At 37.5% G+C, this 27,446-nt stretch overlaps 1 protein-coding gene across 1 annotated transcript in view; it reads left to right on the top strand.

Annotated features, from left to right (window-relative positions):
• The first annotated feature begins 244 nt into the window (after positions 1 to 244).
• LOC122814345 (CD276 antigen homolog) overlaps positions 245 to 27,446 on the top strand; it is a 193,495-nt gene continuing 166,293 nt past the window's right edge. Inside the window, exons 1-4 of the mRNA XM_044086931.1 lie at positions 245 to 317; positions 14,561 to 14,656; positions 23,380 to 23,739; positions 26,585 to 26,881. Of these exons, the coding sequence (XP_043942866.1) occupies positions 245 to 317; positions 14,561 to 14,656; positions 23,380 to 23,739; positions 26,585 to 26,881 (826 nt within the window). The remainder of the gene's footprint in view (positions 318 to 14,560; positions 14,657 to 23,379; positions 23,740 to 26,584; positions 26,882 to 27,446) is intronic.

The following is a 27,446-nucleotide window of genomic DNA, read 5'->3' on the forward strand; positions in this document are numbered from 1 at the left end:
ACTCAGAACTTTCCATAGGATCCCTTGCCACTCAGTTATTAAGGTGGACTTCCCAAGGAATGAAGAGAGCCATCCAGCAAAAGGTCACTTTCAAGGGATCCCAAAAAGAAGTCCTCTGAGGGATGCAGGGCTGTGCAAGCATGGAAGCCAGGGGCTAAAAGTCAAATGTAACATGAAGTCAAGTGGACAGAAGCAAATATTAACTAAATAAATATATTCTCTAACACATTTTACCAGAAATAATATGGTTAATGCAACCAACTTACAGGAAACCTTTTCTTCATTTAAAATTGGCTCAGAAGAACAGGCTATGCTAGGTAAGGTTATTGTCTTGAGAAATGGAATTTTATGTCTGCACTTAGATGATTGGTTATATTTGTGCATAGTTATAAGTGTCAAAATAAGTACTGATTTGTATATACTGCATTTAATTGTATGGTATCTATTAGCTACTGTCATATTTTTAATTGTGTGTCTGGTACCTACTGTAGATCAGAGTGTGTGATATAAATTTAAGAAGCATTCCACTCAGTGGGTACGTGTATATAAATACTGAGTACATGCAAGCAAGACTGCCATTTTGAGTGAGTAGCCAGTGTGATAGCATGCATGTGTGTAGCAGTCAGTCAGTTAGCTAGTCTGTTTATGTTTAATATTCCTGTCATCCTTCCGGATGTGTTTGTATGTAATAATGTACTTAAATTAACATCCAAGTCTCTTCATCTATTCAGATGTACAAGATGAGCGACATGGTGCCAGAATGGGACCTAGAGTCACAACCATGAGGCAACCGGTTAGATGTTGAGGAATATATAGTAGATCATTTCTACTGCTCAAACAACTCACAAACAGGTCAGAAAAGATTTCCAGGTACTAAAACTTGCTTAAATGATTTTTTTGCTACGAATATAAGACAAAGCACTCAGAATGCTCAGAATGAATTTCTAATTAAACAAAATGTCCAAAACTGTGATATATTGATAAAAATATTGGAAATAATTATGAAAATGTTTGAAACTATATCCAAATCACATAAAATGTGTAAAAAAGGGGAAACAACTGTATTTTTACGCTATGTACTACTTTTTCACATTAACTAAAGCTGTTTGAAATATTTAAAGTGTGCGAATTGTTGGCAAGCGTGTGACATATTACATTACTATTATTTCACAAAGTGCAGTCATTTCAAATAATATTTTGCAAAGTACAGTCTTTTGAAGTGATTATTGCACATTTAAATATTATTACAAGTATGTGGTGTGGTTGCATGTTCGTACATAATTAAAAGGGTCAAGTTTGCATTGTGCTTTGCTATAATCTATAGGCATGGCAGAAAGATTTTGCAGATCTGCACCACTTGTTTTGATAACTTTATTGCAGAAAATTGGAGAGTATTTGTGCAGGAATATGATATTTTCATACAGGCTGCTTTCTCTGACAAAGACACGTACAAAGACATTTATTCCGCTTAATTTAACTGGTTCAGAGACAATTGAAATAGAGTGTTCATTTGTCTATGGTGTGTTTGCAGGGGAGGGGGTAGCCCACCATGCTGTGGCACTGGATGAAACACAGGAAGACCCTAAGTGCTGAAAAATGTAAATTTAGAGAAATGTATAACCCCCCCAAATAAATGTTGCAGTGGAAAGGCACTTATTTTACACAAGAGATCAAAAGCCTTGTGAAACTTTTGCAGCATGTGTGGCTGATTTGAGAAATGGGGCTAAAATGTGCAGAGCTGGTGATTTGAGAGATGGGTTAGAGGAGGACGGGCTTGTGTGTGGTATTGGTAATGATGCACTGAGAGAGATTTTGCTTCAAGACAGTGATTTAATGTTAAACAAGGCCATTGAGATTTCTCAGATATACAAGCTTACAGAAAGGCACACAAGTATGCTTGCAGATGGTGGGCAGGCTTTCCAGTGCCTTCTGGAGCTGATGTGGATGGTGTGTGCCACGGGGTTGAAGGATACAGGCCTAGGGGCATGGCAGCTAAAGTGGGGCCCAGAGTGGCTTCAGTGAGGCCTAGGGTGCATGCAGCAGAGCACAAGGATGACTCAGCAGGGCCTGTAGTTGGCCTCATAGTCAACTGTCATAATTTTGGTGGTAACCATGACCCCAGAGGAGAGAAGTGCTTAGCTTTTGGTCAGCAGTGCCATTCCTCCAATGGATAGAATAATTTCGAAAGGTTTTTTGGATCAAACATGGCACATTCTTTTATTGGAGGGGAGCGTTCAGAGAGGCAAGTTGATTGAGTCGAAAACTGCAACACCACTTTTTATGATGATGGTGTGTCTGTGCCTGGTGAAACAATCAATGCAGTAGATTTGTGGGCAAAGAATGAAATCTTTTGTACTGTTTGGATTAATGGGAGTCCTGTAGAGCTCAAGGTAGATACTGGTTCAGGGTGCAATGTTGTGTCAGTATGGATGTTTGCTGGAGTGGGAACTGCAGAACAACTTGATTTGACAGGGTGTGCAAAGGTTGTTGCTTATGGTGGTGGGGGAATTCAGGTTGAAGGCTCAGTGGTGCTCCCCTGTTGCTCTGCTGGGAACAGCTGTGCCTTGCAGTGTTGCATAGTCAGGAGACATGTGCAATCATTATTAGGCTTCAGAGACAGTTTGAAAATGGACTGCTTTCTTTTAACAAAGAGCTCCACCATATTAGCTTGAGTGATAACAACTCAAATTTCACCTAAACTATTTTTTCGTAGTATGCTGATATTTTTGAAGAGAAACTAGACAAAGTTCCAGTTGTGTACTCTATGAAGTTAGATCCAGAAGTCAGCCCAATTATCAGACCAGCACTGAAAGTTCAAGTAGCTATGCAGATGAGAGTCAAAGCTGAGTTAGACATAATGGTGCAGCTAGGAGTAATTTGTCCAGTAGAAGAACCAACTGAATGTATATCTTCCATGGTAATAGCTCATAAGAAAAGTTCAGATTATATCAGAATATGTATCGATCCAAGAGAATTGAACAAAGCATTAAGTAGACCTCATCATCCTATGCTTACAGTTGAGGAGGTTGCTGCCCTCATGCCAAATGCCACTGTTTTTTTCTGTCTTAGATGCAAAGAGTTCATTTTGGCAAATTTTGCTTGACCAAAAATCTTTATTGCTAACCACATTTGATATGCCATTCAGGAGGTACGGATTTCTGAGAATGCCATTTGGAATAAATTCTGCCAGTGAAGTCTTTCAACTTGGAATAAATTTTTTTCTGGCTATCCATGTGCTATTATAGTAGATTATATTCTTGTAGGAGGCAATGGTGAAGTTAAACATGATAGAAACCTCAAGAAAGTACTGGAAAGTGCACGTGAAGTGAATCTTAAGCTGAATTCTCAGAAATGCAAATTCAGGCTATGAGAAGTTACTTATGTTGATCATTTGTTTACCAATTCAGGCTTACAACCAAACCCTTCAAGCAAGCAGTTATTCTTGAGATGCCAGCTCCAGACAATGTCCAAACCTTACAATGTTTTCTTGGCATAGTTAACTATTTAGGCAAGTTCATTCCAGATTTAAGCCAACTTTCAGCACTACTAAAAGAGCTGACATGCAAAGATGTTACCTGGTCCTGGTCAGACCAACACCAAAGAGTATTTGATGTCCTGAAACAGAAAATTAGCAGTCTATCCACTCTATGCTACCATGATGATCACAAACCAGTTACTCTTTCCTGTGATGCTTCTAAGTTTGATCTAGGTGCAGACATTCTTCAAGAGGGTAGACCAGTAGCCTATGCATTGAGAACTCTTACTCAAACCAAGATGCAGACTGAGAAAGAACTCTTGGCAATTGTATTTACATGTTCGAAGTTACATGATTATATTTATGGCCAACCAATCCCAATAGAAACTGACCACCAAACTTTAGTACTATTTTGAGAAAGCCAGTGCACACAATGCACACATCTCCTGTAAGACTGCAATGTATGATGCTCAAATTGTGAAAGTACCCTATCCTGAAAGCCCAGGGAAACCACAAAACAGCATGACAATGAGCAATCTGATTTTGAAGTCATGGCAGTGAGAAATTTTTCTTCCACACATCTTGATGAGCTTAGAACTCACACAGCTTCAGATCCAATTCTCCTGAAGCTCAACCTCTTTATCAGTTGAGGATCGCCTTCAAAACAATCTTGTTTACCAGTAAATGTGCATCAGTATTTTCCCTACAGAGATGAGATTTTGTCAGACAATGGTATCATCATGAAAGGTCCAAATGTTGTTGTTCCAAAATCTTTGCAACAAGAGTACATTAAGATCTTGCATCATGGCCACCCAGGAACTGATTTTACCAAAAGAAAGGTGACTGAACTAGTATTTTGGCCTTCTATGTCAAAAGATATTGAGAAAGTACTTTCATTTTGTTCTGTATGTAACAGTACAAAGTTGCATCGACAAAAACAACCACTTTAGTTAATCCAGATTCCTGAACCACCTCGGCCGACAGTAGACAGAGATATCTTTAAGTGGAATGGTCAACATTACTTGATTTTAGTAGACTCTTATTCAAATTGGTTCGAGATTGACCTACTTCCTAACCTAACGTCCACTACTGTCATTACTAAGTTGAAGGGATATTTTCTGTTCATGGTAGTCTGCACAGTCATTTCTGACAATGGTGCACAGTTTACAAGTTAACAGTTCAAACAGTTTGCTGAAATAAGTTCATAGGTTCATACTAGGCTATCTGCCCTGGGGCATTTATAAGCCTAGCCCGATTGTGTTTGGCTTACGCCACCCCTTGATTTGAGTATACTGTGCCTTTTTTAAAGTTTAGTTTACTGTGCCTCTGTCTAATAGTGACACGGAAGTAATCCCCGGGAGAAACCTACGATCCCCCATCCACTCATCAAGATTCTTCTTGAAGAGAGTCAGTGAGGTGCTCTGCCTAACATGAATTTGAATTCTATTCCAGAGCGAAGGGAGCCTCTGGGTTATGAATCTGTCCCTCCAGCATGTTCTATTTATTTCTGTGCTGAGGTTCAAGTCCCTCGCGTGGCTCTAAGGGATTTAGATTTACTGAGGTGGAGCATGTCCATTAATTCTGGGTTGGACATAGCTTTATATGTCAGGTATAGATCGCCTTGAAGTAGGTGGTATGCAACTGAGTAGAGCTGGAGTTTTTTTAACCGAGCAGCATATGGCATCTGTTTGAGTCCCTTGATCCTCCTGGTGAGGTACTTTTGGGGTCTTTCTAATTGCTGCAGGTGTTGGGTAAGGTACATCCCAAAGGGGGCATTGTATTCTATGATGGGCCTGATAAGGGATGAATAAAGGGGCACGATTACCTCTCTTGATCTAGATGTGAATCCTTTCATGATGAGGTGGGTTATGTAGAAGGTCTTTCTAACCACTTTGGCAATGTGGTTGTCAAAGGAGAGATTGCTATCAACTTGGGTCCCCAGATCCCTAATTACTTTCTCTGTACTTAATGGGTTATACACTTTTTGGCATTTAGCTTTAGACGATGGCTCTGGCACCAGTTATCTGTCTCTGCGAGACCTTTTTGAAGGATGTTTGTGTCAGCTGGAGAGTCGATTATGGCACCCAGTTTGCAGTCATCTGCGAACTTGGTGAGCCATAGTCCTCCCACGTTGGCCTGTACCTCAGAAAAGTAAATATCGAACAAGAGAGGTCCCAGGACAGAACCTTGTGTTCCTATTACGAGTAGTCCTGACTACCTACAGTCAAACAGCTTGGCTGAACATGCAGTTCAAAGTGCAAAACAACTGTTAGAGAAATCTAAACATGACAGTACCGATGTTTTTCTAAACTTGCTTAATCTCAGAAACATTCCTCACAATGATTATCCTGGTTCACCTGCCCAGAGACTTATGTCAAGACAAACTAGAACCAGATTACCAATAAGCAGCAATTTATTGTTTCAATGTGCTAAAAACAACAAAGCAGTAAAAGCCCAACTGTAGAAAAAGCCTTTGTCCCAGAAGTCTTACTATGATAAGACCAGCAAACCATTCCATTCATTAAAAGAAGGGGAAATAGTGAGGATGCAGACATACCTCTCAACCTCTTAGCCAAAAACATCTGGACAAAGCCTGTCATAATGGGGACAAAGGCCTCAAAATAGGGACACATTTTGAACATTGCTCTTATAAACTTAGAAAGTTGTTGGAATAATGGGATTTGTGTTAGCATGCATTTTCTGAAGGATATGAAGTCTGAAACGCAAACATACGTTATTATTTATTGACTTTAATCCTTAGATCATCCCAGTGATTTGTCAAAAAGCACAATTTTTATGAGGAACAGACCAAAAATATGAGGCAAAAATCTGGACATTCTGCAAAAATCTGTACAGTTGAGAGGTATGGATGCAGACGTCAAAAGGTTTTGATCGCACTGGATTTGTAAAAAGGTTGTGTCAACAGCCGAGATTGTACATCGTGGAATCACAAGAAATGGAATTTAGGTGGAATTGGAAGCATTTACTACCGGTGTCCAAGCCAGTGTTACAGCATCTTGACTGTAATAAAGACTAATTCTCAGAGTGCCTTGCCCAATGTTCCTGTTCTGGAGGACATTCCATCAGCAATCCCTGTTCCTGAGAATATCTCTGAGACTCCTAAAGTAGAATATTCCCCAGTGATTGTCCCTGTTGCTAAACCCAGTCCTAACTATTACATTATGAGATCAGGTCACATTTCCAAACCTAGTTCTAGATACACAGCAACCCGGACATGACTGTTGTTTTGTTTATTATTGCCTGTATAATTGTATGCCTATTCAAATGTCATTGCCTATATGAGACAGCTCAGTAAAGAGGGAGGATGTAGATCAGAGTGTGTAATATACCTTTAAGAATAATTCCAATCAGTGGGCACATGCATATAAGTATTGAGCTTGTGCAAGCAAGACTGCCATTTTGAGTGAGTAGCCAGAGTGATAACCTGTATGTGTGTAGTAGTCAGTCAGTTAGCTAGTTCATTTAATTTTTGTGTTCCTGCCATCCATCCTGATGTGTTTGTATATAATGAACTACTTAAATGAACAGTCAAGCCTCTTTGCCTTATTCAGATGTACAAGACGAGTGACACCTACTAGCCATTGTTATACCTTTAATTGCATGCATGATACCTACTAGCCATTGGTGTACTTTTAATTGTATGCCTAATACCTACTAACCATTGTTATACCTTTAATTGTATGTCTGATACTGACCAGCCATTGGTGTACCTTTAATTGTATGTCTGATACCTACTAGCTATTGTTATACCTTTAATTGTATCTGTGATACCAATTAGCCATTGTTACACCTTTAATTGTATCTCTGATACCTACTAGCCATTGGTGTACCTTTAATTGTATGTCTGATACCTACTAGCCATAGTTACACCTTTAATTGTATGCCTGATACCTACTAGCCATCGGTGTACCTTTAATTGCATGTCTGATACATACCAGCCATTGTTACACCTTTAATTGTATGTCTGATACCTACTAGCCATTGTTACACTTTTAATTGTATGTCTGATATCTACTAGCCATTGTTACACCTTTAATTGTATCTCTGATACCTACTAGCCATTATTACACGTTTAATTGTATGCCTGATACCTACTAGCCATTGTTACACCTTTAATTGTATCTCTGATACCTACTAGCCATTGGTGTACCTTTAATTGTATGTCTGATACCTACTAGCCATAGTTACACCTTTAATTGTATGCCTGATACCTACTAGCCATCGGTGTACCTTTAATTGCCTGTCTGATACATACCAGCCATTGTTACACCTTTAATTGTATGTCTGATACCTACTAGCCATTGTTACAACTTTAATTGCATTCCTGATACCTACTAGCCATTGTTACACCTTTAATTGTATCTCTGATACCAACTAGCCATTGTTACACCTTTAATTGTATGCCTGATACCTACTAGCCATTGGTGTACCTTTAGTTGTATGTCTGATACCTACTAGCCATTGTTGCACCTTTAATTGTATGTCTGATACCTACTAGTCATTGTTATACCTTTAATTGTATGCCTGATACCTACTAGCCATTGATATACCTTTAATTGTATGTCTGATACCTACTAGCCATTGGTGTACTTTTAATTGTATGTCTGATACCTACTAGCCACTGTTATACCTTTAATTGTAAATCTGATATTTACTAGCCATTGTCATGCACCATACAACCAATCCTGCATAACAACACTACATAGCATGAACATGCATGTCATGTATTTAAACTGTACACTATGAGTTTTGCCGCATCACTGCACACAATTCATACATCTGGGAAAGTATTATATGACTGGTAGAAATTTAAAATGAATTTATGCATTTGTTTGAGTGTTTCTACATAAATTCACTTGTCAGTATTTGGGTACGATTTGCCTGAAATAAATCACTTTCCTATGTGAAGCAGCAGAATGTCTGGTTATTAGTGTGATTTAAGTGTAATGTATTTTGTATGAATGGTGTTTTTGTAAATGGTTGCTGCCTTCATTTCATACCAGTGATTTGAAGTGTGGTTGGTTGGTTTATGTAGTGTTATCATTTTTTGAGAATATAGGCTACACTTTTACACATTGTTTCAGATGTGTGTGAGGTAATTTTGCTGTATTTTATTTATTTATGTGTTTTACCTGCCTCTGTGTTTCACATTTTTTCTTTGCTATTTCTGTGTTTTTATTTGAAAATACAGCTACCATTTCTTGTTCACATGCTTGATGCTTGCATTGATTACGGAAGTACTACATTTTGTTGTGCTTGCCATTATTTATACTGATTGATTTAGGGGTTTCTTGTCTAAACACCTTAATTTTCTTTTAATTGCATCCATTTTGTAAGACGTTGCATGCATTAAACTTGAAAGGGTCATAAGTGATCAGTGCTTAGTTTGACATCTACATTAATGGTGTTATCCTGGCAAAATCAACCAAAGCATGATCTTGTTTCTCAAACCTAACTTATATTAGGCTTGCAGTAGCTCAGAGATTATTAATATCCTGTCTTCCACATGTAATCCTCATGTATTACATAATCTAAAGTCAATAGACACCCTCTCTGTCAGATTTGTTGGTATGGTAGTCATTTGCTGCCACACCTCTCAATCAGTAAATGGCAAGAAATCTGGACAAAGCCAAAAGTAGTGGTGGGACAAACGCCCAAAAATAGGGACAATTTTTAAATATTGCTCTTATAAACTTAGAATGTTAATGTACCAGAAAGGTTTGCATTGCCATGCATTTTCTGAAGGATATCAAGTCTGAAACTTGAATAAGTGTTATTATGTAGTGACATCAATCCTCAGTGATTTGTAAGAAAACCACAAATTTATGAGGGACAGACAAAAAAAATCATCATCATCTTCTTTCGGCTATTCCCGTTAGGGGTCGCCATAGTGGATCACCTGTTTCCATTTCTTCCTGTCCTCTGCATCATGCTCTTTCACACCAACCGCCTGCATGTCCTCTCTCACCACATCCATAAAGCTTATCTTAGGCCTTCCTCTTTTCCTCTTACCTGGCAGCTCCATCCTTAGCATCCTTTTCCCAATATATCCAACATCCCTCCTCAGCACATGTCCAAACCAACACAATCTCACCTATTTTGCTTTGTCTCCAAACTGTCCAACCTGAGCTGACCCCCTAATATACTGATTCCGAATCCTGTCCATCCTAGTCACACCCAGTGCAAATCTTAATATCTTTAACTCTGCCACATCCAGCTCTGACTCCTGCCTTTTTGTCAATGCCACCGTCTCCAACTGATATAACATAGCTGGTTTCACTACCCTCTTGTAGACCTTCCCTTTCACTCTTACTGGTACTCGTCTATCACAAATCACTCCTGACACTCTTCTCCACCCATTCCACCCTGCCAGTACTCTCTTCTTCACCTCTCTTCCACACTCACCATTGCTCTGAACTGTTGATCCCAAGTACTTAAACTCGTCCACCTTTACCAACTGTTCTCCCTGCATCCTCACCATTCCTCTACCCTCCCTCTCATTTACATGCATATATTCTGTTTTAGCCCTGCTGACATTCATTCCTTTCCTCTCTAAAGCATATCTCCACCTCTCCAGGGTTTCCTCAACCTGGTCCCTACTCTCACTACATATCACAATGTCATCTGCAAACATCATAGTCCACGGGGCCTCCTGTCTGATCTCATCTGTCAACCTGTCCATCACCACTGCAAATAAGAAAGGGCTCAGAGTTGATCCTTGATGTAATCCCACCTCCACCTTAAACGTATCTGTCACTCCCACCGCAGTCCTCATCAATGTCACACTACCCTCGTACATATCCTGTAACACTCTTACATACTTCTCTGCCACTCTCGACTTCCTCATACAATACCACAACTCCTCTCTAGGCACCCTGTCATATGCTTTCTCTAAGTCCACAAAGACACAATGCAACTCCTTCTGACCATCTCTGTATTTCTCCAACAACACTCTCAGAGCAAACATTGCATCTGTAGTGCTCTTTCCTGGCATGAAACCATACTGCTGATCACTAATCATCACCTCCCTTCTTAACCTAGCTTCCACTACTCTTTCCCAAAACTTCAAGCTGTGACTGATCAATTTTATCCCTCTGTAGTTACTGCAGCTCTGCACATCACCTTTATTCTTAAAGATAGGTACCAAAACACTTTTTCTCCACTCCTCAGGCATCCTCTGACTTTCCAAAATTTCATTAAACAATCTGGTTAAAAATTCCACTGCCATTTCTCCTAAGCACCTCCATGCTTCCACTGGTATGTCATCTGAGCCAACAGCCTTTCCATTTCTTCATCCTCTTCACAGCTGTCCTTACTTCCTCCTTGCTAATCTGTTTCACTTCTTGATTCACTATCCCCACATCATCCAACCTTCTCTCTCTCTCATTCTCTTCATTCATCAGCCCTTCAAAGTACTCTTTCCATCTACTCAACACACTCTCCTCGCTTGTGAGTATGTTTCCCTCACTATCCTTTATCACACTTACCTGCCTCACATCTTTCCCAGCTCTGTCCCTCTGTCTAGCCAATTGGTACAGGTCCTTTTCTCCCTCTTTAGTGTCCAATCTTTCATACAACTCTCCATATGCCTTATCCTTAGCCTTCGCCACCTCTTTCTTCGCCATGTGTCTAATCTCCTTATACTCATGTCTACTTTCTTCATCTCTTTGACAATCCCACTTCTTCTTCACCAGCCTCTTCCTCTGTATACTCTCCTGTACTTCCTCATTCCACCACCAGGTCTCCTTGTCCTCCTTCCTCTGTCCAGATGTCACACCAAGCACCTTTCTAGCAGTCTCCATTACTAGCTCTGCTGTAGTTACCCAGCTTTCTGTAACTGTTCACTGCCTCCCAGTGCCTGTCTTAACTCTTCCCTGAACTCCACCTCACAATCACCCTTTTTTAACTGGGCACTCCGTGTAAATATGGAGAGTTGAGAGGTATGTGTACATCTTAATGCTCTACCTCACTGCGCATCCTCTGCTGCAGTTGCTTTTGTGGATGGTTCACAGACAACAGTTTGAGTACAAACAGGGTTAAGGACAGATTGAATGTTGCTGCTGTTCTTTTCCTGTTACTGCTGAAGATTGCTGAATGAAAAGAGGACCTGTGTCTGTGACTGCTGAACTGTGTCTCTTCATTTGAATGCCTGTATTGTTGTTGCTTTTTTGGATCCTATGTGAACTACTGAGATACCAGTCTGCAATAGTATTCTTCTGGTAAATTCGCTTAATACCAATTAATTTATTAGAAGCCTCTTAAAAATAACACCTATTTGTAATTGCATTTATAGTGAATACAAGAATTCTGCATCTTCAGCATATGTGCTAAAATCTGAGAATGCTAATGACTTGAAGACTAACCACTCACCAAACTGCTTTTGTTTAAGAACTGGAATCACTGGCTAACAGTTTTATATAATCTAGACATTTTACCTTGGTTTGGATTTGGATGAGTTTTCATTATAGAGGAAATTTAAGATTCCCCTTACCTTATTGAATAAATAATACTGCTATTTGTGAGTTAAAAGGCACACACCTTACAATCTGATATGTTCTAAACCTTAACTTTGATAGTTATAATTGTAAGTATATCTCAGCTGAGTAAACTGCCTTATAATAACAAGCACTGTCATTTTTTTGTCTACTGTAAAATGTTTAGATGTCACTGATTTATTGTTGTGGTTATTTGCTGAAAGGGTGGTCAGTTGGTTGTTTTTTTTTACTGTGTAGAAGAAGTGTATGTGTATAATATAACTGTCACAGAGCACTAAGGATGTATTTTTTTGGTGCAGTTATGCAGTTATTCACATCTTCTATCATCAAAATGGTCTCCACATTTTACAGGATGCACTTCACAAAAGTGTAAATTTACACATTGTACCCAACCCCAGCAGCAGAAATTTACCTACAAACAAATTTTAATTGATTTGATTTTGAATGATAAGACATTGAGAGGTATGAGTATCCCTGACAATGCTGAATGGAATACAGAAGTGCACTTCACAAAAGTGTAAATTTACACATTGTACCCAACCCCAGCAGCAGAAATTTACCTACAAACAAATTTTAATTGATTTGATTTTGAATGATAAGACATTGAGAGGTATGAGTATCCCTGACAATGCTGAATGGAATACAGAAGTGGACAAGTGAAGGTATAAGGACCAAAGAGAAGTTGACACATGAACTTTATAGGCAGGGACCACAACCGAAAAAAGAAAGCCAAAGTCCAAAACAATTCTTTATTTATTATGTTTATTTATTTATTTATTTATTTTCATTTGTTGACCATAGAAGGCCACCTGGACATTGCATCCCCTTTCAATGGAAGCCTGGGGATAAAAGTTTTATTGATGAAGCATAAGACAAGATAGAATACAAATTTTTACAGTTAGATTAAACATGTGTCATCTTTTTTAGTGCAATATTAGAAAATGATTCAAAACAGCAATTTGAATTGGTTCACATTACACAAAAGTATTTTAATTTCTTTGATAAGGAGAGCACGTTGGCTTCACAACTAGTTACACCATGGTTCCTTGGCTCTTTATGGTTGAAGTATAACTATGAACTCCTGGCAGATATTTCCTTTTAAACTCCCAAACAGCTGAAAATAAGGATGAAACAAGTGTAAGACCAGGAAGAGTTTAGAAATCTTATTTACATAATACATATTTTCAGGCCAGGCAAAAAAAAAGATGAACGTGAAAAAGACCACAAAATGATTACTAGTAGAAGCAGTAAACTTTAATGGAAACATGGTTCATTAGAATAAAACAGATTGTAAATGATCCAATACACATTCACATGGTGTGTGTGTGTGTGTGTGTGTGTGTGTGTGTGTGTGTGTGTGTGTGTGTGTGTGTGTGTGTGTGTGTGTGTGCGTGCGCGCGCGCGTGTGTGTATATGCCCACATGGTGCATGTATGTTTGATAATCCATTTCTGGCCTGTATTTTGAGATTGGGTGCTTACTTGTGTAAACATAGGCAAAACTCTTGGCTAGGCTTATAACGGCCTTACTGCCACTAGCTAAGTAACTTCCTATGATCGTGTGATCCTATGATTTATGGAAATACATTAATTTACTCCAATGTTTTACTAGCATTCAGCCTTGCCTGTCAGTTATTCTCTTTAAGCCTCACCAAATGATTTCAGTCTCTTCTTGATATTAATACAAATATAACCTGTAACACCAAGCTGAAAAGGGTCACCTTGATTTTAAAAGATATCAACTTGAGGTCAGATACCTATTTATAAATGGAGATAAATAAGTAAGTAAATAAATAAATAATTAAATAAACAAACATAAATCAGGAGTATTCCCACAAAATATAATACCAAACAGTATGCATACGCTGTGCATTCTGCAATGTATTTTAATCTAACGGAGTCTTTTTACACAAAAACTTATTTCTTGGTTAATAAATATTTTATGGTCCTTTTACTTGAATCATTTTTGATGTTTTTTCATTATTACATTATTAGGTCATTAAACACTAAACAGATCTAATTGCTGTCTCTAGCTTTTTACTTTTAAATCACCCTAATCAGTTAGTAAAAATATTCTGCACTGTATTATTGATTATATCTGCAAGCAATTGTACAAATTATCTGTAGGCATTTTTTCTGGGTTATAATTGACAGACCCATTATAGATCAATAGATTTATTTAGCCATTAAATGAAAGTAAATAAATAAATAAATAAATTAAGGACCTTAAAATTATAAAGAAAGATATTCACATGAGACCCTGAAAGCCATGACATTACCAGGCCGGAGATTTTTTTTTGTGGATAATAGTTTAAAACACAGACTTTTTCTTCACAATGAATTGAGCAGGTTGAATTTCAAACTTTCCATTTCCCTCCATGTTAACTCTGCCTCTCTTTTTCTGTCCATTATTTAAATATGAATATTTCAGTAACGCTCATTTAAAAGAAAAGGATGAAGAAAGCAAATGTATGCACTGTAATTACATTTCTCAAGTTCTCACAGTCTCACAGCAAACCATGACAAATCACAGAGTCTGCTTTTATCTATTATGTAACTTTTGTATTTCAGTTTTGGCGTGTCTTGTTCATAAAATATTCAGCCTCAGGAAGATGACTCTCTTCTGTATGCTGTTGTGTGATGTGTTCTTTACTGCAGTAGGAGCAGGTAAGGCATTCATGGACTGTTACTTATCCTTATAGAAGTATTTGTTTTTCACCATTTATAGACCTAAGAGTGAGGATAAATCTGTACTTCAGCAATAAGCCTCTGTATACAGAGAGAAGCTATAAAAACACATTTGCTTCAGTATATTCCAGGGGTTAACAGATCCCATAAGTATAAATTAGATTTGCACAAGGTGCTCACATATCTGCAGTGGATAAGACATGTGGTCAGTAAATCGTGACTTTCCAACTTAGTTACCATTCAAAGCTTTGTATCTTTCCATTTTCCTTTAGGATTATTCCTCTAACTAGCATGAACACACAGCAGTGTTTTCCTTATAAAACCGTGATATCAGATCATGCGATCCTTTATAAGACCAATATTGGTATACATTCACTTCAGTTCTGTAAGTAATATATTTCAAGTGATACATACAACATGCAAATGATCATTTTTAACAGAGTAACAAATGAATCAGTGTAAGACATCATAGCTCTCTGATAAAGCATGCCGAGGGTGGAGATTGGTGGCTGTTACTGCTAAAATGACCTTCAAGTAGTAGCTCTGCTGTTAAGGTAAATCCTTCACAAAACTGTGATACCTGACTTTAGGAGAGTAATTTGAGCAATAAATCTTAACAAATGAGCTGATTCCATAGTACTGTGCATTGAGGTTGTGACGCCCCTGCACTGCCTCAGTAGTCAAGGAGCCTCAATCCTCACCACTGGTAACAGTGGGGGACTTACATACTGGGAGGATGACAAGTACACACACAGTAAAGTGCAATTTTCCTTAAGAGCACACAGAGATCACAGTCAGTCTGGGCTGGTTCTCCCTCTTTCTCCAACTCCCCAATAAGATTCTCCACTGGCACAGCTATAGGGTTGAGATCTCAGATGAGTGGTCAAACCAAGATCTCCAGTACCTTCTCTGTCCAAACAGTGCTTTGTGTCCCTGCCCATGTAGCTGACACACACGCACTCTCTGAGATTTGATTTATATACAAACACACACACACACACACCTGGGGAAGGCTGGCACAGGTTTACTAGCTATGCCCCCTTCTGCCCAGACTATAAGGTAGTTCCGACTGCCACCAGACAATTCTTATCAGCTACTTTAAGGCGCTAAACAAAGGGTGTCCAATCCTACTGTGTAATGTTACTATTAATTCAAATGGTAGTCTGACAAAGAGCAAGGTTATTTAGGAGTGACCTGCACAATGTCATCAAATAGATATGCAAATACTCTTAACAGCTTAAATATCTCTAAACAGACCAGCCACAATTAAAAGGTTTAAATATATTTAATAATAAATAATAAAAGAACAAGACAATACTCAGTAAGTAATCACTTACAGCAGAGTTCAAAATCACAGAAAATATTTAAAACAGCATTGCAGAACAGTCTCAAATAAATAAAAAAACATATAAGCTACACTTTACTGTGTTCCTATGTGAATCTAAAAGAGTTACCATGCTCTAAAAACTTACTTAAAGCCAGGCAAGTACAGAGGTGATGATGAGTGGATGTTTTTGTTAGGTCAAATACAAAATGCCCCTTTTTCTCTCAGAAAATTCTTAAATTAATACCAAGTATTACTGCTGGGTTAGCTTGGATGACATCACTTTTTGTCACCTGACTTTAGTTCCCAAGCTAAACATCCATTGTAGCATTTGGCATCTCCCTGTGAAAATACACAGACAACGGCTTTTGCTCAGGGCTGTGCAGCTGTTGGAAGTCATAAAGCAATAAAGCACTTCCACATCTCAATCCTAGTAGTTATCTCTCTTTCAAGGCAACACAGAGTGTCCCCTAGTATAGACATCCTGTCTCCTGTTGACTGAAACTGAAAGATAACATCTCTTGTTTATGTCCCAGCAATAAAGTACTTCAATCTCAACTATTCTTAAGTTTTGCAGGCTAATCTCCTGTTAAAATATATATATCTAAATAGTCACAATAGTGCAGGTACATTCCTGTTCTATTTCAACAGGGCATGCTGTAGTTACATTTTAGCTCAGTACTTTACACACACTTCTGTATAAATCATATCAATATTCACAAATGACATAGAATTATTTACAAAATTCCGGATAGCTGGGCTGGCAGTATTTCCTTTTGTCAGAGAGGTGTTAGAAGGGCATCCTCTGGATCTCTTGTAGACCAGCAGTACCAGAGCTTGATGCACCCCTGCAAACAGCAACTGATTTGAAATTTATTGTAAAGATTACATTACATTAAGTTAGTGTTTCTAAGATATCCTAAGCAGATACAAACTCTTACTTTTGGAATACACAACAGTAGTATCGGCATTTAGTAGAATGTTTCTGACAAGTTTTCTACAATTTTGATCTAATAAGCATAACAAGCAATGGGCAAATTATTTAGTTAACATTTGTTTTGTAGGAAACCCTTGTTTGCATTTAACAAAAGATGCAAAATAATTGATAAATGGTTCAATTTATGTTTTTTTTTCTAGATAATATGTTAGTTGTAGGTGCATATCTATCATGTGAAGCAAGGTGTTCTATAATACAGGGCAGAGACATCAGAGATATGTATACCCTTCCAAAGCCACCTAATTACTGAGGAAATAGATCTGTTAAACACATGCACAGTTATAATTTATAGCACCTGTAAAGACTTGCTTTTATGATACCCTGAGCAATGCATTATCTTTTCCTCTTAGATATCCCTTCTATTCAATAAATTAAGAAGGCCAGTTGTCAACAGAATGTCTACTTGATGAGACAGCAATGCAATTTAATGTATTTTTTTCTGAAAAAAGAACCTACCTTATCAATCTGAATAAGAAACACATACACAGAGGCACACTCTCATGCTTACACGCACACACGCATGCACACGCGTGCACACACACGCACACACACACACACACACACACACACACACACACACCTGCATATATATACATACACACACACACACACACACACACACACACACACACACACACACACACACACACACACACACACACACACACACACACACACACACACACACACACACACACACACACACACACAGAGAAACAATGGCAGAAGCTGGTAACTTCAATACAGAAGGAGACTGCAGAGAAAGCAGTGGAGTTGATGGGAGACTCTGAAAAGGGGTGGGGATACATTATTCCAGGTAAATTACTGTTTAAGTGTGATCAAGCAACAGCTAGGGTCAAGTCACTTGCATTCACAGGTTGCCTCAGAACCCACTCTTTATAGCCACTTTATTGACTAAATACACCTCAATATGTGAATGTGATAAAAATTGTTTTAATAATAACATATACAATATATACATAGAAACATTTCAAGCATGGGCATTAATGCTCTTTTAGCCTGCCAATATACCAAAACAGTTGTTCCCATAATAAATGTCCAGGCTGTACTTAAAAATATCTAAACTAGCACTTGCTTTAATATGATTTGTTAGCCTATTGCATACCTCAGCTGATGTCTCAGAGAACCAATTAGTACAATTCTCATTACTACAGAATCTTCTACATATGTTGTCTGATGATTCTCCACTACTTTTTGATATCCCCAAACATTCATAGAGGTTGTTTTCTCTAAATGTACTATATATCTAAATAAGGTATCCTCTTAAATATTTATGAGAGACACTGTACAAGTTCAGATATTTTAGTCTTTGATAATAATGTTCACATCCATGGATGGCCTTGGTATATCTCCACTGTACTCTTTCCAGTTGACTCAGGCTTATTTTCTTATAAGGTTTCCATATTGTTATTCCATGCTCAGGTTTGGGTCTAATGTAACTAACAAACAATGACTTTATAATTTATGATTTCCTAGACTTTATAAAACTTTTTTATACAGCCTATAGGTCTGTAACTATCATTAATTAGTTGGTTTATATGATTATCAAAACCTCAAAGCTGGATCTACCCATATATCCAGGTCATTTAATTTAATCTACAGTTTGAATCACTCTGTACTGTATTAAATATTCACCTTCCAATTTATGTCTCCCAAATCTTGTATGCTTAGTTTTTGATGTATTTATGTATTTTTTGCTGTATTGGGTGGTGCAATGGTGCAGCAGTTAGTATTTTAGCCTCGTAGCTCGAGGTTCTGCAGTTCAATTCCCAGCTTCAGTGCCTTCTGTGTGGAGTGTGCATGTCCTCACTTTGTTCGTGTGGGTTTCCTCTGGATGCTCCAGTTCCCTTCCACATTCCAATGACATGCATCTGGAGCATTTTTCCCTGGGCCTCAACTGAAAATGGCTCTGTCCCAGTTGGACTTTCCTGTTAAACAAATATTAAATAAATATTATTCTTCTGTACCTAAACGGTCGATTTAGTCAAGTTCTTTTGCAGATATGCCCTATCTGAGGCAATTTAATCAGTTTACCAAATTTCAAGTCATCTGCATATGAACTGTATAACACCTCAGATGAAAAAGATAGATCTGAAAGATACAATCTAAAAAAGTATGTGCCTAGAACAGAGCCCTGTGGGCCACTGTGACTGTAACCAAGAATTTCACCTGTTCAGCTGTTGTATGATACTTGCCATGTCCTGTTTTTAAGCCATGCAGCTACCCATCTTATCAAGAGTACATCAATACCTATTTGTTCTAATTTATTGATCAGTTTTTGTGTATGAGCCTGTCAAATGCTGAAGTTAAATCTATCCAAATTACATCACAGCACAATTTTTTATTAATAGCTGTTTTAAATTATTATAGAACATCATGTTACAGGTGGTAATGGAAATATTTTCAAGATATGCATGCTAATATATGGTTTCAGTTCACAACCTTTCCAGTTCTGGCAATAACCTATGCAATATTACCTTCTCCATGTTTTCCAGAATATGACCTGGCAAATAATAGATATAATGGTGCTGTAAGTTACTGCTGAAGTGTTCTAATGTCTTTATTACTAATTCTGTCTCCTTCCTTTGCTTTGTTTGGATTCACTTTGTATAGCTCTTTTTCAGTATAATCTAATTTTATTTCAGTATCTGAGGTTACCTGAATGTCAATAGGACAACTTACTTCCTTTGTGGAACCAAACTGTTTTGTATAAGATTTTGTAAATATATCTATAATCAGTTGTGTCACAGAATAAACTTTAAAATCTATACACAACTTATCAGTTCACGTCTTTACTCCTTCCATATCTTATGTATCTATAAAATGGTTTCCTTTTATGCTCAATGTCTTTATATACATTTTCTTGATCTTGTCTCACACTATGGTTAATTTGTTTGTCCAACTTATTTCAGTTTTCAAAGTTGTAGTTCAACCTCTTTTCCACTTTTCCATTTCTTATATTTTTCTCTCACCTTAATCAAGTATCTTGTTCTTGTGTGCTTAGATCCTGATGTTAATTTTTTTTTTATTTTTTTACATTCAGATAATTTCTCTTTCAAAACTTTTTACATTCCTTCTGCAGTTTTTCCACTAACAGTATCACTCCAATTAGTTTTAAATAGTGACTCTTTAGCTATCATATAATCTATTATTAATATTCTAAGCATTAGTTTAGATTTCAGTTTGGCAAAATTAGATAGTAAAAAAATAACTTTTATAACCCTAGATCACTGCATAGCAATGGTGGTAAAACTTGGCATGAAGTATTAGCATTTCTTTAGGAACACAAACAGTGTCAAGTATGTTCTGTTAAATGTTCTTTTTTTTACAGTCTGAAGTAACTGTTGCTCCTGAACATAAGTTGTGAATAATTTCATTACTATTGTTGTTTAATCAATGCTATTCCAGTCTGTTTCTGGTAATTTAAGTCCCCAGCCACTTTTATTCTTCGCTCCTGTGTTTCATGCAAGAAATGTATGAATTCCTCTAAGTCATCAGCACTTGACTTTGGCGGTCTATACACTCCAACAATTGTTATATGTTGCAGGGTTGTCTTTACTGTCAGAGTTACACAATCTATAGTGCTGGTATTATCATTAAACATGTAATAATTGCAGGTCTCATAACTATCCTTAATCCCTATCATAATACCATTTTCCATTTTTTAAAATGGGACATTTTTCATGTAGGCATTTACCTCCCCCCATTTTTTCATTCATTGTGACCTGCCACTCCTTTGTATATGTGATTTGTGAAAAATATGTCCTAGCACCTGTACAAGCTGTGATGTCTAAGAGGGCTGTAAGTTCCCTACTAACACTCAGAGAGTCCTTGCAGATGAGATAATTTGTACAAATATGAATAAAAACAGATCCATACTTCCTTACTTTAAGGCATTTCAAGGTCTGACTCACATCCTCTATGTTTGCTCCCAGCAAGCATGACACTATTTGATGTTCATTACCTTCTCTGCAAATGCAAGTATCAGTTCCTCTAATAAGTGAATCTCCAATTACAAGAATAACTTTCTGACCAGATCTGAAGAATCTTCAATTTCTAATGCAGTAATATCTGCTCTATCATTTGTTACAAAGGGATGATCTTCATCACCATGAGTCTCATTAATCCCACTGTTTTCATTGCTCATTACATTTGCAAGCATATAATTTTCATTCAGTTGGCTTTGTATATCTGGGTCTATATCACATCATCAAATCACAATTAAGCGAATGCCTCTTCCTCCAACACCTATTTAGCGAACATAATATTCATCAAACTAACTTTTCAGTGAAAAGTTTTCTAGAGCAAACTGATGGTAGTCCACCCTAGCGATTGTAAACAAAACCATAAGACTTGATACCTATGCAAGTGGGGGGCTATGCCTCCACACCCTCCAATGTGGGGGGGCTATGCCACGCACACCAACCCTAACTAAATAAACCAACTCCAAGATTGCACTAAGGGAGGAAGGGCAAATTCCAGATGGTGGCCAATCATTGGTTTACCATAGGAAACTTTTCACTGAAAACTTAGTTGGATAGATAGTATGTTTGCTGAATAGGTGTTCGATTAAGAAGCGTTCACTTAATTGTGATTCGACAATGTGATATAGACCCTGTACATCTACAGCTTGAGCCTCGTTGTCAGCATCTGTTTTTATGTTGTCTGTTTTTCTCATTTTTTTCTTACAGTAACGTTCTTCAGTCCTTCCACATTCAATTTTGATTTCTTCCTTTTCATCTGTCCCTTGCCTCTTTTTTCTAACTTCCCTTTTGGAAAAATGGTGGCTTTACAGATAATAGACATTTCCTTTCCTAAATGTGTTCTATTTGCTCTTTGCATAACATTACCAAACACTATCCCTACTAAAATGTAAAATGTTTTTTCTTGTACTCACGTGTCGGAGACTGTTATTTTTATTTCATTTAGGCCTACCTCAGATACCATTCATCAGTTACAACCTAAACCAATGGGAAATGGCTGCTTGCTGATTCACCTAGAATGTTGTCTAGGTGCCACTAGCATAATTTCTGCCCTGGCAACATAACAGAAGAACCAGAAATAGAGTATAATTACCTTATTGTATATTGAGGCACGTGTCTCAGCTGAGTAAGCTGGTTTTCTTATTTTTGTAACAGAAGTCTGAACTCAGCACTCATGGAATTCTGAGTCTTGAAATGGGAAAGATGATTATTTTTAAGCTAAAACAAATAGAAAAATATTTAAAAAAATATTTGAAGCAGTTATAATTCCAGCAGACAGTACCTTGAGCAACCCCTGTGCAAGCATGCACACTTGTACACGCAAACGCACACTGAGTCAAAAGAAACTTGAATAGCAGGCGGAAAAGGAGAAATTGTCTTTTTAGTCTGTATAGTTGTTACTCCCACTATTTTTATTGCTCATTACATTTGCAAGCATATCATTTTCATTCAGTTGACTTTGTATATCTGGGTCTATATCACATCATCAAATCACAATTAAGCGAATGCCTCTTCCTCCAACACCTATTTAGCAAACATAATATTCATCAAACTAACTTTTCAGTGAAAAGTTTTCTAGAGCAAACTGATGGTAGTCCACCCTAGCGATTGTAAACAAAACCATAAGACTTAATACCTATGCAAGTGGGGGGCTATGCCTCCACACCCTCCAGGGTCACCACCCTATAGCTGTCCTTCCAATATCCCATAGTATTTCCATTGTCTTTTTAAAGATACTCTGTTCTACCCAAAGAGAATTCAATTCCGTTTGTCTACTACTTTTCCTTTGAACTATCATCGCCTCATATCTAGAAGTCTGATGATTGTATATTTGAAAGCATGTCCTACTTCACCCCATATCCTTCTTTCTCTTCCATTAAGTTTAGAAATAGTTGTACACAGATAACATGATGGTTGTAAAATATAAGAAATTTTGGATTAATATTGGAACTTTTCAATCTTTCTTGCAAATGCCTAAGTGCTCAGTTACATAGGGGCATTGCAGAAATAACACATCATTGCATTGCTATCACAATGACAGACCAAAATTCATATTTATAAAGTATCTTTTATAACTAAGATATTCCAAAATTTGGATCTTTGAGTTCTGAGGGTGGGAGTTTCTTTGCTAATTATGCCTTCATTCTCACCTAGTTAAAGCTTACAGTACAATATGCTTCTCAAATGGTCTCTCTATTAATATATTATTTAATAAGGTTTGCTCTGCCAGGGCTAGTTGTTAGAATAACACATATACTACTAAATTCAGCTCCATTATTACTTCAGTGTTGTTGTAACTACTGGTGTAATAAAAGTAATTCATGTCAACCAGATTAATCAATAATGAATAATTAATGTGTATTTATTTGTGTTACAGAAATCGTTTCTGTTCATATTCTGAGTTCTAAAGCAAATGCATATGTTGGAGAAACTCTGGTGATCAACTGTAAATTCCAAGAAACTGATGTGATTATCCAAAGTGCTTTTCGGATTCACTGGCAGAAGAAGAATAAAGATACATTTATTGTTGTACACAGTTACTATGATGGAGATGACAGACTTCAGGACCAGGAGCTAGACTATCAAGACCGAACCCAACTGTTCCACAGTGAATTCCAACATGGAAATGTTTCGCTGATGTTGTCCCGCGTTAAACTATCTGACAGTGGACTTTATCGCTGTGTAGTAGCAGATCAAATGGGTCTGTATTTTGATGAGGGAACTTTGAAAGTCCATGGTAAGTGAAAGTTTCTTGTTCTATATAGCATAAAAACATTTATGTAATAATCTTTTTAATTTATACAAAAGGAGTAGATATATGCTTGTTTCCTAAAACGTGTGGCTGTGTAACAGGGAAGACAATATTAGTCAGATTTCACACTACTTAGCGGAATTTTACTATATAATTTTTAATATTTAAATAGACAAGGCAAATAATTTAAAAAGCTGTGAGACATGGCAAGATGCATTTTCTGACTGAATATGAAACTATCTCAAAATGTTTTGAAAAAGTTATGTGGTCTTTCAGGATGCTTCACCCATCTGAGCATAGCATCAAATAATTTAATGACTGTAGGTGTTGCTGTTGGAAGTGGACCTTCTCTAAACAGCTTTGTCAGCTTCTGCCTTCCCTAATTAGTCTGGAGCCAACTCTTTTCAGCTCTTTCCAGTTGCAAATGCTAAGAAAAAGAATAAAAATTGACAGCAACCTCTCTTTTGACCACCACATTGCCACTGTGGTCAGAAAGTCATTCTGTGTGGCACATCTCATTACTAAGGGTTTTGCATCCAGGAAGAAAGAGGTCATTGTCCCCCTCTACTCTTCCCTCATTAGGCCAATCATCAAGTACAATGCCCCATTTGGCATGTACCTCACTAGACACCTGCAACAACTGGAGAGGCCGCAAAAGTACCTCACAAAGTGAATCCTAGGCCTTAAACATTTGTCCTATATGGACAGACTCAAAAAACTCCAACTATTCTCTGTCTCATATCGCCTACTTAGAGGTGATCTCTGCTTGACTTACAAAGCCATGTCTGACCCAGCTCTGTTAGAAATGCTACAGCTAAAGGTATCCCAATCCCTCCGCACCACACGCTCCAGGGACCTCAAACTCATTACCACAATTAACAAAACATGCTGAAGGGACAGGTTCATAACCCAGAGACTGCCCATGCTCTGGAAAAGACTTCCCATACATGTCAAACAGAGCACCTCACTGGCCCTCTTCAAGAGAAATCTTGATGAGTGGATGGGAAATAGAAAATTCACCCGGGGATCACTCCAGTAGCCTTACTCGGCAGAGGCACTGGGAACTAAGGTCGGGTGGCACGATGCCAGGGTAATCCTCTAGGCTAGGCTTATAAAGGCTCCAGGGCCATTAGCCTAGTACACACCTATGAACATATGAAACAGAAATTCCATTCTTCATTTTCCACAAGATAAATGACAGCAAGCATAGATTTGTAGAACGAGATACCCTCAACATCATAATTGTGGAAGGAATTTATGTAGCATGCATATTCACTGGGCAGCTTTCACTGGCAGTTCTTAACTTCGTAAAGTGAGTTATGAGCAATAAGTGAGATATATTTCTGGGTAAAGGGAACTAGCTAGCTATGAAAAGACATTACTTATGACAGCTATGACAAATCCAATTTTAGACCTAGACTGAATGTCAAAGCTGAAATGTTTAATAGGACTGCAGTTAATAGACCAAAATGTCACTGCACAGATATACCGCAGCGATGCCTGTCAGAAACTTTGTCACTGAATCAGCAATTACTCTAGTGCAATGTGCCTTTCATGGACTTAAAAAATGTTTTCATTTCTTCTCAAGGCAGAAAGCAATACAATGGGAAATCCAAGCAGTTATAGTCCACCTAATAATTGTTTTTCTGCTCTACCAAGAGCATATCAAATAAGCAATTGGGAGGATTCCCTAGAATAACTGTTTCTGGTGGAATAATAATCAAGGATTTTTTTCATATCTGAACTCTAAAGGATAGATTTATTCCTGTTAAAACTGTTGTAAAAAAGACTGATAACTTTATAGCTTGGTTAATAGCAAATGCCGAGACTATGTAGGTAAAAACTTAAGATTTGCATGAAGAGAGAGTATGTGAGTACACTAAAGTAAAGCCTTTTACAAGAACTGCTGTTAGCTCTGAAATTCTTTAAGATGATGTGATATCTGTTAAGAAATGTGCTTTTCATGGGTGCAGGTACAAAAAGCATAAAGTAAATTGTTTTATGTAATAGCATTTCATTTCCCATTTAACTCTTCTCATCAATTATTTTTATTCCTACCTATCTGCATTATCCCCATCCTGGAACTCACCCTATTGTTCCTGTAGTCTTTCCACTACCTGTTTCACCCTCCTTTTGTAATTCCTTATCATCTGTAAAGTATAGAGCCCTGTCTCCTTCCACTTAATCTCATTCCATTCTGTCAATAATGTTTGTCAATTTTTCTCAACTGTAGCCATATTTAATTTCATTATTTTTGTTGCTCGTCTTGTACATCTCAATAAGATTATGAGGCTTGGGTGTTCGTTTAAGTAGTTTATTATACACAAACACATCAGGATAAAGGACTGCAACATAAAACTTGAAGAAACTAACTGACTGACTGCTACACCCATGCATGCTTTCACTCTGGCTGCTCCCTCAAAATGGTACTACCACATGTCCACCAGTGCTTCCTCAGAGACCAGTAATAAGCATTTCTCACCACATTATGAATCCAACCAAAATTCTTTAAAAGTACATGACCAAGAATTAGAAGAAAGATAAGAAGATGTTTAACTCCTGCACGATGACTGTAAAGCTTAAGAGCAAATTACTGGTGGCATATGTATGTATGTATATATGTGTGTGTGTGTGTGTGTGTGTGTGTGTGTGTGTGTGTGTGTGTGTGTGTGTGTGTGTGTGTGTGTGTGTGTGTGTGTGCGTGTGTGTATAAAGCTGGAGGCAGGACAGCTGAAACTATTCAAAAATAATAATAATATTTTGGTTTATATTTAGAACAGAAGTTATATTAAGTTTCATATTTTATTTTCTATTTTGTTTTCTGACTCAGCAAAAAATAATGCCCCAGTAATTACAGTGCTAGAGGGTGGTGGTAAATTTGGACTTAACTGTGAAACTACCAGAAGAGATCACAAAGCAGAAATAACATGGAGCTATGGAAAAGCAGTTAGAGCTGAAGAGATAGGAGTCAAGGCCCATTCCATAATGTCTACAGGGCACTTTGCTGTACAAAGCAGTTTGTTGCTGGAAGATAGTACCCAGGAAAAAGTGTGCTGCTTAGCTGGGAGTACAGACACAGAAGAGCTGCTGGAGACCTGCATGGTTATACAGGGAAATAACTCACAAGGTAAGCAGAGATCTTAAATCTGGAATATTCTGATTTTACTTTTGTGTTTACTGTGCTCTGCTATTAAACTTCATCACTTCCTATATGCATTTCATTTCAGCATGCACTAAATCTGATATGTTGAAAATAGGTCACAGGCCAGCTTTTCTTGATTAGAGAGCTGTTTCGCATGCAGGTTATGTTGGGTTATGTTGTCTCAGAAAGTGCAACTGTGCAAAGGCTAATCATAAAATAAATATTTAAAGAGGGATTTTTGACTCACTTGCCTCACCAATATCTCTCGACTATCCAGATTTTTGCAGAATATCCAGATTTTTTAATCCATTCCTCATAAAATGCATGTTTTTTTTGACAAATCAGTAAGGACTGAATTATTTAAATGATAGATGTTTGAGTGTCAGATTTTGTATCCTTCCGGAAATGCATGGTAACACAAAACCTTTTTATGCTAGCAATTTTCTAAGCTTATAAGAGTAATATTTAAAATTTGTCCCTATTTTTGAGTCAGTGTTCCCTATTAGTTTTGACTTTTTCCATATTTATTGTGCTAAGAAGTTGAGAAGCA

The sequence above is a fragment of the Protopterus annectens genome, chromosome 10.part0 (genome assembly GCF_019279795.1).
Source record: "Protopterus annectens isolate FY-2018-M chromosome 10.part0, PAN1.0, whole genome shotgun sequence".
Classification (NCBI taxonomy): Eukaryota; Metazoa; Chordata; order Ceratodontiformes; family Protopteridae; genus Protopterus; species Protopterus annectens.